A 16207-nucleotide genomic window follows, 5' to 3' on the forward strand; every position below is an offset into this window, starting at 1 on the left:
GGTAGCTATTAGAATCCCGTAAAAAGTATTGTCGTCAAGAAACTTATATAATTCAATAAAACGTAATACTAACGCCGACTAATCTAATTTTTAAACAATCAAAGATACTTTGTGTTTTCTTCAACTTTTATGATAGTAAAGAAACTACGAATATTTAGATTAATTATGTAATACGACAAACAAAGCATACAATTAAAGAAATGGATAACGATAATCAAAAAGACATAACCCAAACTCGGTACTTAAGACAAAACCGCCTCCACAAGATTTCGTATATTCTAATCTTTTTCCGGTCAACAAACCAAAAACTGAATGACACGACATCGTTTTAAGCGTGTCAAAGAGAAAGAAGCAGAGAGTGATTCTTTGCATCACCTCTTACTCCATCGTAACCTGTGACCCTTTTGCTTCTCTCCGCCACCACCACCACCTCATCATCATCTTCTTCTTCTCTCTCTCTCTCTCTCTCTCGAGAAAGAGATTTTCCGTCAAAATATTTTTTTTTAAAAAGAAAATAAAAGCAAAGAAAAAAATACAATTTTCAGATACAGAACTTCATCTAATCCTCTGTTTTTATATAATACGAAACAAACACTGCATCTCTCTCTCTCTCTCTCTCCAGAGTAAAGTTCTGATCGTGTCTCCTATCGTTTACCTCAAAACCCATCTCGATCTCGTTTCTTGTTCTCTTCTGAACTTCTCAGGTTTTTCCCTCTTCGATTTTATCTTTTAAGTTTGCTAATTCCTTTAAAATTAATGTAAAGTTTAGGGTTTTAGCCCAACTATGTGCTGAAACTGTATTCACCTTTGTAACCTTCCTTTACCTTTAGAGTTTAGACTAGTGATAGTGACTGTAATTTGTAGAGAAGGAATTGTTTTTTTTTTGTTAGCTGTTAATGTGAAGAAAGATTAGAACTTTGTGAGATGGGTAATAAGCTAGTGGGAAGGAGGAGACAAGCGGTGGAAGAAAAGTATACAAAGCCACAAGGTTTGTATGTGAACAAAGATGTCGACATTAAAAAGCTTAGGAAACTGATTCTTGAGTCTAAGCTTGCTCCTTGCTACCCTGGAGATGATGAAAGCTGTCATGAACTCGAAGAATGCCCCATTTGCTTTTTGGTTTGTGTTTTTTTTTCCAAGAATGCATAGCAATCTCATTCATTGTAGATCTAACTCTGATGTTTCTTCTTGTGTTTGTTTCTAGTACTATCCTAGCCTCAATAGGTCAAGATGTTGCATGAAAAGCATTTGTACAGGTGAAGTATATCTATCTCATCAGCTTTTGCTTATTAGCTTCTTGTTTCCACCGTTTTGATTTGTTTTATAATTTGTTTGCAGAGTGTTTTTTGCAAATGAAGAATCCTAATTCAGCTCGGCCTACTCAGTATCCTTAAATCTCAATCATAAACCAACGAGGAGCTGGTCTAGTGGCTAAAACTCTTAGATTATCTAGTAGGTATCTAAGGAGTCATAGGTTCATGTCCCTCCAGAACCTCCTAGTTATTGAAAAATAATTCACGAGCCTTTAGGGACTTGTTTTTTATTAGTACTTTGATGTCCTCCTTAACATTATGAGGTGCCCCTTTTGTAAAACACCCAACTATGCTGTTGAGTACCGTGGAGTAAAGAGCAAGGAGGAGAAGGGCATTGAGCAAGTTGTAAGATTTGGAAATGATCTTTTACTGTTACCTTTTCTCAGTCAAGGTTGATGTAATGACTTTGTTTATATGTAATGTTCCTTTTTTATAAAGGAGGAGCAACTGGTTATAGAAGCCAAGATAAGGATGAGGCAGAAAGAAATGCAGGATGATGAAGAGAAAATGCAGAAACGTTTGGAATCATGTTCCTCTAGCACAAGCGCAGTGACTGGTGAAATTGAATATGGCTCAGCTTCAGGTCAGTCTTTTTTTCTTACTTCAGTGTCAAATCTTGGTATCACAAAGGTGGTGGTCTTCATTTTTGTTTGCCTTGGGTTTGCAGCTATGTCTTATAATTCTCCTATGGAAGATGCGGAAACTGCTTCATCTCAGAACACGTCAGTTAGACAGAGAGGAAACAGGTCTGTCTTTCTACTTGGCTGCTCTTTATTTTGTCTTTCTCAAGTTCTGCAATGAAGTAATGTATTAGTGGTAAAGCATGATGTGTAATGAGATCATCCAGTGTTTTGGGGGAGCTAAGTACGTAGACTTGGTTTTGTTTTGTTTTGGGGAACACTGTATCATTTAGGACTCAAGTGCACCACTGTGCTTTCTATTATAAGTGGATGTTGTGAGGTTAAAGTATGCTTCCATGTTTCCAACAACAATTGAATCTCATCAATGTGCATTGATGTAACTTTAATTTGAGGTGATTCAGTATTGGACTTTATATATGTAATTTTTTTTCTGAAAACTCTTCAGGGATGATGTTGACCTTGAAGAATTAATGGTTATGGAAGCAATATGGCTCTCCATTCAGGTAATAATTATTTGTTTATTTAATTATTTTTATACCTCTTATGAAATGAAAAAAAATATCAATTCTCCATGGCTTTTTTCACTTTGTTTCAAACAGGAAACAGAGATGGAGAGAAGTTCAGGTAATGGAGAGATTGCACCTTGTAGTCAGTATGTATCAGAAGAAGAACCAGCAATGCCGTCTTCTTGTGCAATCTCTGCACTTGCTGAACGCCAGCAAATGGTTGGTGAATCCTCCAATCACAATCACAATCACAACGTCAACGTTTCTTCATACACTATGCTTCCTGGCAACTGCGACAGTTACTACGACGTAGAACAAGAAGTAGACGACATTGACCACCACCATAATCATTACCATAACAACACTGAGATGGGAGAAACAGGGAGCAGCAGCTATGTAAGCTCGTACATGAACGGAGAGGGCTTCCACAACTTTCCTCCTCCTCCTCCTATGGTCATTGTTCCAGAGAGTTTTGAAGAGCAGATGATGATGGCTATGGCTGTGTCTTTGGCAGAGGTTCATGCCACGACCACAAGTGCACCAACTGAAGTTAGTTGGCAATAAAATAGTGTAGTAATGGAAACTCATGGTAGTCACTTCATTCATATAATGTCTGTTTTTATAGGATGAAAGAAAAAGAAAAAAAAAACAGAATATCCTGTTTTAATAGAAAATTGTTGGGTTGTGTTCAAAAGCTTCTTATGTTATTAAATCTCTGTGGTTCTTTCTTTTGTTAGTGAAGGATATCACATGTGTTTTGTCTCTTTGATATTAAAAGAAATGAGAAGAGAGGCTTTCAAGGATGTCCAATATCCCTTCATTTTCCAAATTATTTTACGAATACGCTTTTTCCAGAGAATGTCGAAGAAACCAGGCCGAAGGGTTTAGTAACTAACCAGTTTCTTAATATTCAACTCATGTTTGTGTTAGGTTCTTTGATTCTTAGAGCATGAGCATTGGTGAACCCCTTTTGGGGTTCACAAAATTTTTTAATATTTTTTAGTGGGTCCATGAATAGTTATGAACCTGTATTTGTTGTTTTCTGCATTGGTGAACCTCAAGAAAGAGTTCATAGGAATAAAATAATAATAATTATTTTATTTTTTAAAAATTTAAAAATATTCAGAATACATTATTAAAATATTAAAATATATTATAAATATTTTAAAATTTTTTATTCAATAAATTAAGAGTAGATTACATAAATCAAGAAATTCAATAACATACAAAGCTTATTCATTTTCATCACCGAACTTTTGCTATATATTTTTCATTAAATCAGCTTTCAAACGAGCATGCTTCTCTGGATCTCGAACTTCTCTGCGCATGCCTAACATATCACCGACATGAATACTTTCTCTCCTTGTCACCCTCGAACTTCTGCTTGATTCTCCTGACTCGAACTCAGAAGTATCAATTTGAGCGTATCCGTGTCGTTCGTTTTCTACTATCATATTGTGCAATATGACACAAGTTCTCATGATCTTTCCTATCTTCTCCTTGTCCCATTGTAGAGCTGGGTTTTTAATAATTGCAAACCTCGATTGCAATACTCCAAAAGCCCGTTCGACATCTTTTCTGGCGGATTCTTGCTTTTCTGCAAATTTCTCGGCTTTAGGACCTTGAGGAAGTGGGATGGATTGGATAAATGTTGACCAGTTTGGATAAATTCCGTCAGTAAGATAGTAGGCCATACGATAAGTGTGGTTGTTGACCTTGAACTTAACTTTAGGTGCTCGACCATGTAAGATGTCATCAAAAACAGGTGACCGATCAAGAACATTGATATCGTTGAGGGTACCTGGTAAGCCGAAAAATGCGTGCCATATCCAAAGATCTTGTGATGCCACGGCTTCTAAGACAATTGTCGGCTTTCCTGAACCACATGTGAACTGACCTTTCCAAGCCGTTGGGCAGTTTTTCCACTCCCAATGCATGCAGTCGATGCTGCCTATCATCCCCGGAAACCCCCGTACCTCTCCAACATCGAGTAAGCGTTGAAGATCCTCGGCTGTAGGTTTTCGTAGATACTCATTTCCAAACAATTGTATTATTGCATCAGTGAAATTTGCCAAACACAAACGTGATGTACTGTCACCAAGTCGGAGATATTCGTCATATGTATCTCCCGATTGACCATATGCCAGCATACGTATAGCTGCCGTACACTTTTGAAGTGCAGATAGCCCGTTCCTTCCGTGAGCATTTCGTCTTTGCTGAAAGTATGGAACTTCATTACTTATACGTTCGACAATGCGAAGGAACAATGGCTTGTTCATTCGAAAACGCCTCCTAAACATTTCGGTGGGTATGTAGGATTTTCCTTGAAATAATCGTTCCGTAGTTAATTGTGTTCTTGTTTCCGATCTCTGTTGATATAAGCTCGTCTTTTCGGCTTGTTTCCTTGAACCTCAACTATTGAGTCGATGTAATTATCAACTACTTGGTCGACCATTTCTTCTATAGCTTCATCAACTTCATCACTTGATGAGGAAGACATTGTTGATGTTTTCTTCCTAACATGACAAAAGGGGATTTGTATTTTCATAATCCATATTTTTTTAAGAATCCATTTTTTTACTTCATCCATATTTTATTTTAACTATAATTCTTTCTAATTTTCATAAACCATATTTTCTTACCAATTTTTTTTTACTTCATCCATATTTTATTTTAACTATAATTCTTTCTAATTTTCATAAACCATATTTTCTTACCAATCTTTTTTTTTACTTCATCCATATTTTATTTTAACTATAATTCTTTCTAATTTTCATAAACCATATTTTCTTACCAATCTTTTTTTTTACTTCATCCATATTTTATTTTAACTATAATTCTTTTTAATTTTCATAAACCATATTTCCTACCAATCTTTTTTTTACTTCATCCATATTTTATTTTAACTATAATTCTTTCTAATTTTCATAAACCTTATTTTTTAAAGAATCCTTTTTTTTTACTTCATCCATATTTTATTTTAACTATAATTCTTTCTACTTTTCATAAACCATATTTTCTTACCAATCTTTTTTTTTACTTCATGCATATTTTATTTTAACTATAATTCTTTCTAATTTTCATTATCCATTTTTCCTTAACAATAATTTTTTTTTACTTCTTACCTTGATGACTTTTTCTTGTATGTTGTTTGTTGTTGAAGGTAGTTGCTCTTGTTTGTTGTTGAAGGTAGTTGCTCTTGTATGTTGTTTGTTGGTCACGGACTTCACTCGATCAAGGACATCCTAGTTGAATTTAGTTGTTGTAGTTTGTTGTATGTTGTTGAATGTTCGTTTTGTAGTGAGAAAAGAAAAAAAAAACAAGACAAACAAGAGCAAGAGAAACAAGAACAACACAGAGAAGAGAAACAAAAGCAAGAGAAGAAATGGAAGATAACTTTGATTAAAAAGCAGAGAGTAGAGACTTCATTTATATAGAGACATAGAGTTACAACATAGTACATCCGTGATCTGGTTTAGTACATCCGTGAATCAAGTTCAGAGTTACAACAAAAGCATAATACATAGAGAGACATAGTACATGAGTGACCTGCAGTGTAGAAAGAAACAAAACCTACACTTTCCCGTGAGTAAACCGCAAACAAACAAAGGTAACGACCACTAAGATTGACCTGCAACAACCTAAACTTCCAACCCGTGACCTGCAACACTGTCACCTCCAACCCGTGACCTGCAAAAGAAAAGATAACATAATCAGTAAAGCAAAGCAAGGAAATACACATCAACTACTCAAGCAAAGCAAGGAAATACACACAATAGACATCAAAGCATTTCAGAGATGACTTTATTCTTGAGAGCCACTTCATTATCAGAAAGTGTGTCTATGTTTTTGGCTAGCAAACGATCAAGGATCTTTTGTCTGGAAATGGTGTTTTTCTCAGCTAGGATGCTATGTATATGATCATAAGCTGCTTCATTTGGCTTCTTGCGTTTAGCAGCTTTGCTAGCCTTAACACCAGGAGGCCTAACCTCTTCCTCCTTAGGCACCGCCTCCGCACCAGCTTCTTTCCTTTTCTCCTTCGGCTGAGAGTGTGACCTCCACTTCTGATCAAACCGAAGTTCCCTCCAGCAATGTTCAAGCGTGAACTTGAGATTGTAGTCATTGAAATAGATGTCATGCGCAGTCTTCATGACATCATTTTCACTTTGCCCACTCGCTTGCTCCTTCAGAGCGGTTTCATGGGAACCCACAAACCTGCAGACCTCTGCATTCACCCTTCCCCACCTCTGCTTACATTGACCCCACTCTCGAGGAAGGGAGCCAATGAGCTGAGGACTAGAATTGAAATACGCCTCAATTCTCTTCCAAAAAGCCCCTAACTTCTGTTCATTACTATCTATCGGATCTTTGCTGGTGTTTAACCAAGCACTGATCAGTACAAGGTCTTCTTTGGTTGACCACTTTCTCCTTTCCGCTGGTTTAATTAACCCGGGTGAGTTAACAGCAGCCTCAGCAGAGTCAACGTCTATTGGACTACTGCTCTGCGAAGATAATAGGTTAACAAACCCGGGAGCGTGAAGGGAAAAAGGGTCCATGTTTGAGGGTTTCGTGTTTTTGTTTTGGTTTGAGGGTTTCGTGTTTTTGTTTTGGTTTGGTGTTAAGATGTTTCTGTAAATTTTAAGGGTGGAGTTACTATGTTTTTAAACAAGTTTTTACGTGTGAAAAGAGATAAAATTTAACTAACTATACCAACCAAAATTCATTACAGAAGTACTACATAGTAATGAGCAGTCAATAGACATCAAATCAGGCGAAAAAACAGCAAGTTTTACGTTTCAAAAGAGAGAAAATTAAACTATCTCTACCAACCTAAGTACAATTCAACATTAATCACAGCAACCAACCAACCAACAATTAATGTGTGGATTTTATAATATCTACTTGTACTTCTAGTTCTCGTACTAGTTTAGTTTATGTCTAGTTCTAGTTCTACAAATCGTTATACTTTTGTTCTACTTCTAGTCCTACGTCTACTTCAATCCAGAGATAACAATGACCATAGATATAGTTTAGCTGACTCTAACCTTTCATTGTCAATCGAAGCAGACCTTCTCGAGGGAATGGACCTGCACAGTGAGGTCATAGACAGCCTCATTGAGTGAATTAACCTGTTCCTGGACATGGCAAAAGTATATAACATTTGTGTTAACTGTAATACAAATACAAGGAAAAAAAATTTACAGCGATGAAAGAGCTAAAAATGTTTGACTAACCTCAAGTCTTTCAAACTGTTTACTAAGATTGGACACCTCCAGAATCACCTGCTCAGCCTCTTCCACCCGTTTAGTTAGCCTCTCCAGCTCCTCCTGCACACCTATCACCCAAGGCTGACGATAATGGAGCCCATCAGCCTTGGTTATAACATCAAGAATGATCAGATATACAACTTACAATATAGAACATAAAGAATGATCAGATTATGATATACAACTTAAAGTGAAGTTTAACAGAGGAGACTTTACCTCGTAGTTTTTGCAGGTGAAGAACCGCTTCCCAGGAAGAGTGTCGTAGTCCTCCTTCCCCCGCACCTCGTTAATGAGTCTCCCACCACACGGACATCTTTTAGGAATACCGTACTCAGAATCCGCCACGAAACTTAACATGTTGATGTGTTCGTGTTGCTTCTTTGAATATCTTCTATCTTCTTCCGGATCCATCTGTCAAATAAATCAAGATTTTGTCAAATAATTACTCGTAAACCACAATCACGATCTACAACCCTAAACCCATCACTCGATTTAACCCATAAAACAAAACCCATCACTCAATTTATAAACCCATCACTCACCCATAAAACGAAACCCTAATTGGATTTCAAATCTCAGAAAAAAGAACCCTAAAACAAAAAACAATCACGATCTACAACCCTTGATCGAAACCCATATATCGATTTAGATCCCTTACTCGAAACCCCCAAATTTTTTTCAAAATCGAATAATTGCTTCCCACCCCAAAATCGACCCAATAAAGCTATAAACCTACAAGGTACTCACCTACGCTCGTGGATAGAAGAGCTCGTCGTCGATTACGTCGAGAAAATCGCCGGGAATCGTCGTCGCACGAAAAGTCGCCTCTCACGGTGAAACCCTAGTATTTTCAGAGAAAGGGGAAAATGAGAAGAAACACGATGTGGCCCGACTTTCCTCCTCGTCAACGCGGAACGCTTGACCAACCAGCATACGCCGCGTGGCAAAATCTGCCCCTTACGGGTTCATGCGCAAAGCCCGGTTCATCAAACTAATCGCATTTTTTTTTTTTTTAAATCCACCGGGCTTAAGATTTCGAGCCCACGAACCTCTTATAAACCGCTAATGCGGATGGTCTTATGTTGAAATTTGGAAATGATACTAAGTGGGCCTCTAATTGACCAAAGAAACTTCAACCATTTGTATTTGTGATATGAGAAGTACTTTTATTTCAAAAATATTTATGTTTTAGAAAAATATTTTTAAAAGGCATATATTTTATATTTTCAATTTATGTAGTAATTGTAAATTGTGAACTTCAAAAAAATCAGTTGTGATTATTGATATTTGATTGTATAAAAGTAATGAGGAATATTTAATCACAAAAACAATATTTTTTTAACTAAAATTTAAAATATGAATCATTTTTTTTTAATATATGTAAAAATTTTGAAATATGAATCATTTTTTTCTGGATAAATATGTGAATTATCATTAAAAATGAAAGTGGATTTGTACAATCTACAAAGTGTTTATGCGGTTAAACCGATTGATGCCAAAAAAGATAAAAAAAAACAAGAAAAGGCCTACTTGTTGGAATGAAAATAACCAACGCAAATATGCTAAGAAAATCTCAGCCAAGATTGCATTAATTTCCTGAACTTCCTTCGCCCCTTCCTAGCCAGAATGATATTTCGAATCAGCCTGTCTATGTCTTTAAAAATACGATGAGGAGATTATCAAGATTAGTCATCCACATATGGAAAGCGTGTCTAGGAACGTGACCACTAAACCAAACAGTCGAATCCCAATCCACTCTATCATCTTGTTCTCTAATTAACTCCCAAGTGTGACTAGTGGAAAAAGAAGTAACCTGAGAGTCTTCAACATACCACGAGTACGTGTCATTCTCCGTTGACGACGAAACAAAGCATAGGAGCACATGAAGCGTTTCTGCTGCCGAGGATCTAGCAGGCCTCATGATCCAACCGTTTGCGTTACAAGAGTCACTGACATTTGCAGACAAGGGAACTCTGAGCTGTCTTGGACCAGTACTGCCAAAGAATTTAATTAGGGGACCTATTGGGAGCCAGTAGTCATACCAGAAGCTTGCTGTCTGCCCATTACCCACTTCAGAACGAATAAAATTTTCAGCCAAAGGTCTTAGTTTTAGAATAGCTTTCCATATCCAAGAGCTTTGCTTAGACTCATCAAGAATCCAAATACTTGCACCTTTAAGTCTATGCTTTTTGGACCAAGAAGCCCAAAGAGATTCATTTTCTGTGTGGGGGAGCCAAATGAGTTTAAGTGAGAGGGTTTTATTCCAGGATAGCAAATCTCTCAGACCAAGACCACCTTCAGAGTATGGCACACAGACAGAGTTCCAGGAAACCCTAGCTACAGCTCTATTAGTTATGCTCCCATTCCACAGGAACCTTGAGCAGAGAGACAAAGGTTGAGAACCAGAAGTTAATGTTGCTGAAAATGACGGAAGAAAGCAGCTGTTTACGACCCGCGTAAGAAAGAGCACGGCTTGACCATGAACTAAAGCGCCATTTAAGTTGATCCAGCGGAGGTCTATAGTCAGAGATTCGCAGCTTTCGGTTCATTAGGGACAGACCAAGATATCGAACTGGAAGAGAGCCAAGAGAGAAGCCACTACTTGACAAGTTTTCGGCTTCTATGGGGGTCATTCCTGCAGTACACAGCTCAATTTTACTCCGGTTGGTTGTGAAACCAGACCAAGTAGAGAAGCTGTCTAGCGTAGCTGAAATATGAGACAGGGATCCATATTCGCCATCAAAAAACACAATAATATCATCTGCAAATGCCAGGTGAATTACTAGAGGATCCGAAGCTGCTGGGTGAAGGCCAACTCTCCCTCCCAGAAAGTCTTTATTCAAGAGTTGAGAGAGAATCTCCATCGCCAGTACGAAGAGATACGGTGACAGTGGATCACCCTGCCTTAGTCCTCGTGACCCTTTAAAGTATCCTCCTAATTCCCTGTTGATTGCTACTGAAAATCGTGTAGTAGTAATGCACTGAGCAATCAAGCTTACGAAGGATTCTGGGATCCTAAGAGCCCGAAGAATAAGGAGAATAAAATCCCAGTTTAGAGACTCAAATGTCTTCTTCAGATCCACTTTTAGAATTGACCTCTTAGAGATGTTCTTCCAGTTGTACCCCTGAACCAGTTCTGTGGCCATAAGAACATTCTTCACTAGAAGCCGTCCTGGAATAAATGCAGACTGAGTTTTAGAAATGACATTAGGCAGTATCTGTTTCAGTCGGTTTGCAATATATAGTTCAATATGAATCATTCTGTTTATATCGACGTTATATATAACATTCAGTATATAGTTCAATATGAATCATTTTGAAATAGAAAGAGTATTAGACACTCAGAGGAACACCAAATCAACGTATTGAAAGCAATGAGAACAGGACGCAGCTAAAGAAGAAGCTGGAGTATGCGGAAGAAGCAAAAGAGAATTTAGAAGCAGAGACGGAGAGAAGCTGAAGGTACGAACCGAGTAGTGGAGGAAAGCAGCAGATGTTCTATCTAGAGGGGTTGAGATGAATGGTCAGTTCTCAGAGCGGTGCGGGTCAATGGAGAAGCATTATGCAGGCTGGTTTGTAAAATCACTGAGAGTGGCTCATGCAGATGTTTGGTAACTTATGAAGAAAGAAAGGGGAGAAATGAAGTGTGATTGAACAAAAGGTAGCGTGTGACTCAAGAAAGCAGTGTGTGTGTGTTTTTTTTTACTTGGTGGGATGATCTCTCTAAGTTTTATAGTGATTGTAAATGAAAATTTTAGATAATGATTGTGCTGCTTCACCTTATCAAAGTATTGACTCGATTGCAAAAATATGTAGACGCGGCTGCAGTCTTTTGTTAGTTTGTGCATTCAGATATTTTCAAAAGCCTAGTAAGCTCTCAAGTTCCAATCCAAGTAACAGTGAAAGAACTATTCTAAATAAGTTATATTCTACTAACTTTGAGTCTTTGACCGAATCAATATTTCAAATAACACTTAGAAAAAATATCAACGAAGTTTTGTCATCTTATGATTATTATATCCAATTCGGTTCGATTCCATTACCATACAAAACATTTTTTTCTACAATCCACATTATAACTAACTTGAAGTTGGCATAGTGACTAAAATGCTTAAATTATCAAGTAAGAATCTAAAATGTCATATATTCAATTTCTGTTGGGAAGAGCCTCCTGTTCAAACAAAAATTAATTAAAAATAGTTAAGTTTTAACCTTGGAGATGCACGAGCATTCGGACCCCTCTAAACATTCAAAAAAAAAAAAATCGTATCCAATACAAAAAAATATCACGAGCTAGATGATATGATGTTTATATATAGAAAGAAAACTTTTAGTTAACAACGTTAAGAACAAAATACAACTTGTTGGAGATATATCTAAGTTGGTCCAATCCATGCATGTGAATTTGACAATACATTGACGAGTCACTTTCCTTTAAAAGAATGGCTCATCAATCTGTAAGCAAACAACGCATTTTGGTACCAAAATCAAATTCTCGGACCACATTCGACCTGCAATATTGAGATTTTCTGTTGTTATGTCTTTATCGATATCTTTATTACTGTTATAAAGTTGTTAGCCATAACATGTTGCACGTTTAATCCAACAATATAATATCATGTCGATATAAAGAAAAAAGTATTATCATGTATTTTTTTAGCTTTTTAGAGTTTTCTTTTTTCTTACACTACCTTAAATGATTCCATCGGTTATTATGTGAGCAAAATAAAATACGAAATATATGCTTGATGTAACCATAACTTATAAAAGCGATATTGATAGTAGAAAACAAAAACAGTCAAGCCCTTTGTCAAAAATAAAATAAAAATACAGTCGCATTTTTCACAATTATTGGATCAACATTAACTTCAAACACACATATACAGATATATTTTATATATATCATGCATGGCACACTTTTAGATTTGTATTCAACCTACAAATCACGAACAAAAACTCAAGAATCGTTTAGAGGTTTCTTTTTGAATTGTTGAAGCCTATTATCAGACAATCTAGAGTTGTCGGCAGAGTTTTTATACTCAGACCAAGTGAACTCTTCGTACAAACTCTCTTCTTCATTGTCTATGAGACAAGTCAACGGAGCAATTCTCTGAGTCAACGAAGGTCCAGCGAAGTAAATCATGGAAACCCTAGATTTCCTGCTGTTTGCTAAAACTCTATGCTTCACACTCTTGAACCTCCCATTTGTCAACACCTTCAAGATCAGCAAACAAACAAACAAAAAGATTAGATACTTAAAGCATCTCATGGTGGTTTATTGGTTTAAACTTGAAAGATTCATCTTGAAATTTTTTAGCAAAAAAAAAATATATATTCATCTTGAAATTGGGAGATTAGGGTTTGATTCATCATCAGTTATTCACTTGTCCAAGTAGTAGTCTGAGCTTTTGTTTAGGATCATTAAAAAAAAAATATTTAACCAAGCGGTGATATCCTAGTGGTAAAAAGAGAATTTGAGAGAAGAGGTAGACTGCCAATTTTAGATTTGATTTCTGCCATAAATTAAGTTGCCATTTATTTGGCCAGACGACATAAAACCATGTTTTAGCCATCATTTAGAAAATCCAGAAATGGACTATTCATCGGTATCAATTCGTGGGAGTTTATTTGAGTTTCGGTCTAGACACCTACAGTTACCAAAAAAAAAAATGCTACTTGACGATTGAGACAGACCTGGAGAGAGTCACAGACGTTGAAGAAGAAGGAGGAAGGATCAGAAGGGACAGAGATCCAGGAGCTGTCAGTAAGACTGATTTGTAGACCAGAAGTGTTGTTAGATCTTAAGACAGAGATGATCTGAGGATCCGTGTGTTCGCCAAAACCGATCACATTCTTGCCACCATTGGTGTTTTTGTTGATAAGAGGGCATGGTGGATAGTGATTAAGTCTGAACATCGAATCAGTGTTTGAATCACACACAAGCTTGCTAAGTGTGTCCCTCTGTTTGATCCCTAACCCATCAGTAATCATCTCCAAAACATGGCATGTCATTTTCCTTACTGATGTTGTGTACTCTGACAATGCGTTTCTGCAAAAGGAAACAAACATGAGTATTAGTTTTAAACGGGTACACAATGGCGGAAAAGCTTACACGAGATGCTTTAAGTTCTCCTTCAGCTATGTTTTATGTTGATTTTTTCACCCGTTTGTCGGGTTTAGTGAAAATACAAAAGTAACAAACAAAGAAACGAGATGTAAAAGCAGAGAAAGAGACGGAACATGAACTACAAAACAGAACATGGAACAGGGGAAGAAACAGAGTATGATAATGAAAGGTGTTAACTAAAACAAGAGACATTTAAAAAAAGACAAACATGTTGATTCTAACCTGAAGATTCCTGGGAATGGAACCGAACCAAAGTCAAGATTAGCATTCATCAGCAAGTACTCAACCCAACCCACGTCACCATTCCGACCAATCTCTCTGCTCCCATATCCAAACGGATAACCTGCGAGTTGGGTTTTCTCGGACTTGGGCAATGAGAAGAACTTGACGGCCTCTTGTTCCAAAACAGAGACTAGTTCAGAGGAAACGCCATGGTTGATCACCTTGAAGAACCCAAAGTCTTCACAGGCTTTGACGATGGCCTGTTTGGATTCTGGGTCAGAGATATCTATAACCGGGATTGGAGAAAACCCAAATTTTGGTTCTGCTGCTGGTTTAGACAAGACTGCCATTGATGTATTTGTAGGTTTCGCAGAAATTTTATCTTTTTCTTGTAACACTTTTGATAGCTATGAAGGCTGAGACATGGAGCTATGTACTCGGAGGAGTGTGTATATATAGCAGAGGAGAGGATAAAAATCTTACAATGCCGTACGAAAACCATCAAACTGTTCAAAATCAAAACCCAAGCTACAAAATCTATTAGTATTTCTCTCTTTAATGTCCATAAAAATTGTGAAAAATGTCACTGGTTAGTTATTGCTAAATAGTAAAAGCTTTTAAATTGTTTTTTCAGTCATTATCTGTAAAATGACAGCATTTATTTTGGGTATCATCATGGAGGTATTGTATTTTTCAATGAAGTAATTCTAAAAACATAAATCATTTGAGAACAAAAGGAATATGTAGCAAAAAAACAAGGAATATGAAGCTTTAAGACTATTAGTCTGAGAGGATTATTATAATATTTCAAGTAAATCTTAATACAAAATTATATTATTCAAATTATTGATGGATTCATTTGATGGAGATTAGGGTTGCCCTGACATATATAATCGCAAAATCCATATTACTTTTTTACAAAGCTTTCTTCAATAATTTGTGTAGTTTATAATTGTTTTCTTTTTCATAAAACAAATCCAACATCTCCTAATGGCTATATTTGACTTCCAAAACTAAAAAAATATCCATATCCAAAACACCGACCTTTGTCCTCGAATCAACAGGTACGATGAATCTAATTAGACTAATTTCTAGCAGCCTTAGCCTTTCTTTTATGGTCGTCAACGTTTGTAACGAATAACTCTTAATAAAAATTTGAGACATTGTTTTGATACTTGTCACCAACTACTACAAAATAGATGCGTACGGTATGGCTTGGAATGTATCCGAGTGTTTCTCTCTGTCACCACAAATATATATATATATAATTAAATTTTAATTTGTTTATTTGTTAAATGCTTATAAGTTGTAAAAAACATATACATCAAACTCCTGGTCCATAAATCTGAAAGACTGATGTCTAAAACTTTATAAATTTTTTTGCCACACCTGAGTCCAGAAAATATCTAAAAGACAAAAACATTTAGCAATGTCGCTGTCAACGAATCAGCAATGTCGTGTTCCATTCTAGAGTCCTTTATTGTTCCACGTCTGCTATATATCCCTTGTTCTGAAACTCGCTAGGCGCTACGCGTGCGGCACATCCGGGCCTAGCGATTTATTAGAAAATCGGGAAAAACTCGGGGAGTACGCGGAGCGGAAGTTTTTGTACTTTTATATGTATAATACCTTATTTATATGTATAATACTATGTATTTATGTATATAATACATGTTTATGTATAAAATATATATGGTACTAAAATTATACATTTGTAAATAAATACCAAATTAGATCACAAACATAGGCAAAGTTTTTAAACAAAAGAAAAACAAATTGCTACATAAATATATAGCATATCGAAAAACCCAACAATAATTCACAAAGTTGTTAAATTTGAAACATAGTAAAATATAAAGACTTCGAAAGCCCAACAAAAAGTCCACTAAAATATTAAATGAAAGACACAAGTGTATCTCAAAAACATCCCACATCGATACATCTGGGAAGCAATGAACGTGTACCGACACTATATATAATCATGATCTCTCCCTTTGTTGAAGTCACTCAGCAACAATTTAATTTGGGCTCACTAATTGTTGGGCCTAACTTTTTAAAGTTAAATAAATCGGTTATTAATCGGGTTAACGGCGCCTAATGTGATTAAGCGGCCGATTACTAAACCGGCGAT

At 36.4% G+C, this 16207-nt stretch overlaps 4 protein-coding genes across 5 annotated transcripts; 1 reads left to right on the forward strand and 3 right to left on the reverse strand.

The window, feature by feature from the left end:
- The first annotated feature begins 388 nt into the window (after positions 1 to 388).
- LOC103853127 (E3 ubiquitin-protein ligase DA2) lies at positions 389 to 3263 on the forward strand. The gene is made up of 9 exons (XM_033284150.1): positions 389 to 704; positions 770 to 1119; positions 1205 to 1256; positions 1339 to 1384; positions 1577 to 1658; positions 1752 to 1896; positions 1981 to 2059; positions 2400 to 2457; positions 2554 to 3263. The coding sequence occupies exons 2-9, from the start codon at positions 925 to 927 to the stop codon at positions 3022 to 3024; spliced, it is 1128 nt and encodes a 375-aa protein (XP_033140041.1). The 5' UTR covers positions 389 to 704; positions 770 to 924; the 3' UTR covers positions 3025 to 3263.
- Positions 3264 to 3719: 456 nt separating this feature from the next.
- Positions 3720 to 4960, reverse strand: LOC103853443. Its single transcript, XM_033285212.1, has 3 exons — positions 4871 to 4960; positions 4358 to 4676; positions 3720 to 4081 (listed from the first exon to the last, which is right to left on the reverse strand). The coding sequence occupies exons 1-3, from the start codon at positions 4958 to 4960 to the stop codon at positions 3720 to 3722; spliced, it is 771 nt and encodes a 256-aa protein (XP_033141103.1).
- A 577-nt stretch (positions 4961 to 5537) lies between these two features.
- LOC103853128 (gibberellin 2-beta-dioxygenase 1) lies at positions 5538 to 15489 on the reverse strand. 2 transcript variants are annotated; one of them, XM_033284151.1, is made up of 5 exons: positions 14077 to 15489; positions 13422 to 13776; positions 7944 to 12942; positions 7506 to 7832; positions 5538 to 6150 (listed from the first exon to the last, which is right to left on the reverse strand). In XM_033284151.1, exons 1-3 carry the CDS (start codon positions 14424 to 14426, stop codon positions 12685 to 12687), a joined length of 963 nt encoding a protein of 320 aa, XP_033140042.1. In that variant the 5' UTR covers positions 14427 to 15489; the 3' UTR covers positions 5538 to 6150; positions 7506 to 7832; positions 7944 to 12684. The 2 variants fall into 2 exon arrangements, with proteins under 2 accessions (XP_033140042.1, XP_009128297.1); XM_009130049.3 differs by having other exon boundaries at positions 7506 to 12942.
- Positions 6243 to 7016, reverse strand: LOC103853444 (glutathione S-transferase T3). Its single transcript, XM_033285213.1, has one exon. It carries the CDS (start codon positions 7014 to 7016, stop codon positions 6243 to 6245), a length of 774 nt encoding a protein of 257 aa, XP_033141104.1.
- Positions 15490 to 16207: the final 718 nt, after the last annotated feature.

The sequence above is a fragment of the Brassica rapa genome, chromosome A02 (genome assembly GCF_000309985.2).
Source record: "Brassica rapa cultivar Chiifu-401-42 chromosome A02, CAAS_Brap_v3.01, whole genome shotgun sequence".
NCBI classification, from domain to species: Eukaryota; Viridiplantae; Streptophyta; class Magnoliopsida; order Brassicales; family Brassicaceae; genus Brassica; species Brassica rapa.

Coding starts and splice junctions, on each gene's coding strand:
- LOC103853127 (XM_033284150.1), top strand. CDS start 925: ATGGGTAATAAGCTAGTGGGAAGGAGGAGACAAGCGGTGGAAGAAAAG. Junction 1,257..1,338: donor CATGAAAAGCATTTGTACAG/GTGAAGTATATC, acceptor ATTTGTTTGCAG/AGTGTTTTTTGCAAATGAAG. Junction 1,385..1,576: donor AATTCAGCTCGGCCTACTCA/GTATCCTTAAAT, acceptor TAACATTATGAG/GTGCCCCTTTTGTAAAACAC.
- LOC103853443 (XM_033285212.1), bottom strand. CDS start 4,960: ATGTCTTCCTCATCAAGTGATGAAGTTGATGAAGCTATAGAAGAAATG. Junction 4,677..4,870: donor ACATCGACTCAATAGTTGAG/GTTCAAGGAAAC, acceptor CCATACTTTCAG/CAAAGACGAAATGCTCACGG. Junction 4,082..4,357: donor CTGCCCAACGGCTTGGAAAG/GTCAGTTCACAT, acceptor CACTTCCTCAAG/GTCCTAAAGCCGAGAAATTT.
- LOC103853444 (XM_033285213.1), bottom strand. CDS start 7,016: ATGGACCCTTTTTCCCTTCACGCTCCCGGGTTTGTTAACCTATTATCT.
- LOC103853128 (XM_033284151.1), bottom strand. CDS start 14,426: ATGGCAGTCTTGTCTAAACCAGCAGCAGAACCAAAATTTGGGTTTTCT. Junction 13,777..14,076: donor CCATTCCCAGGAATCTTCAG/GTTAGAATCAAC, acceptor TTCCTTTTGCAG/AAACGCATTGTCAGAGTACA. Junction 12,943..13,421: donor ACGTCTGTGACTCTCTCCAG/GTCTGTCTCAAT, acceptor CTGATCTTGAAG/GTGTTGACAAATGGGAGGTT.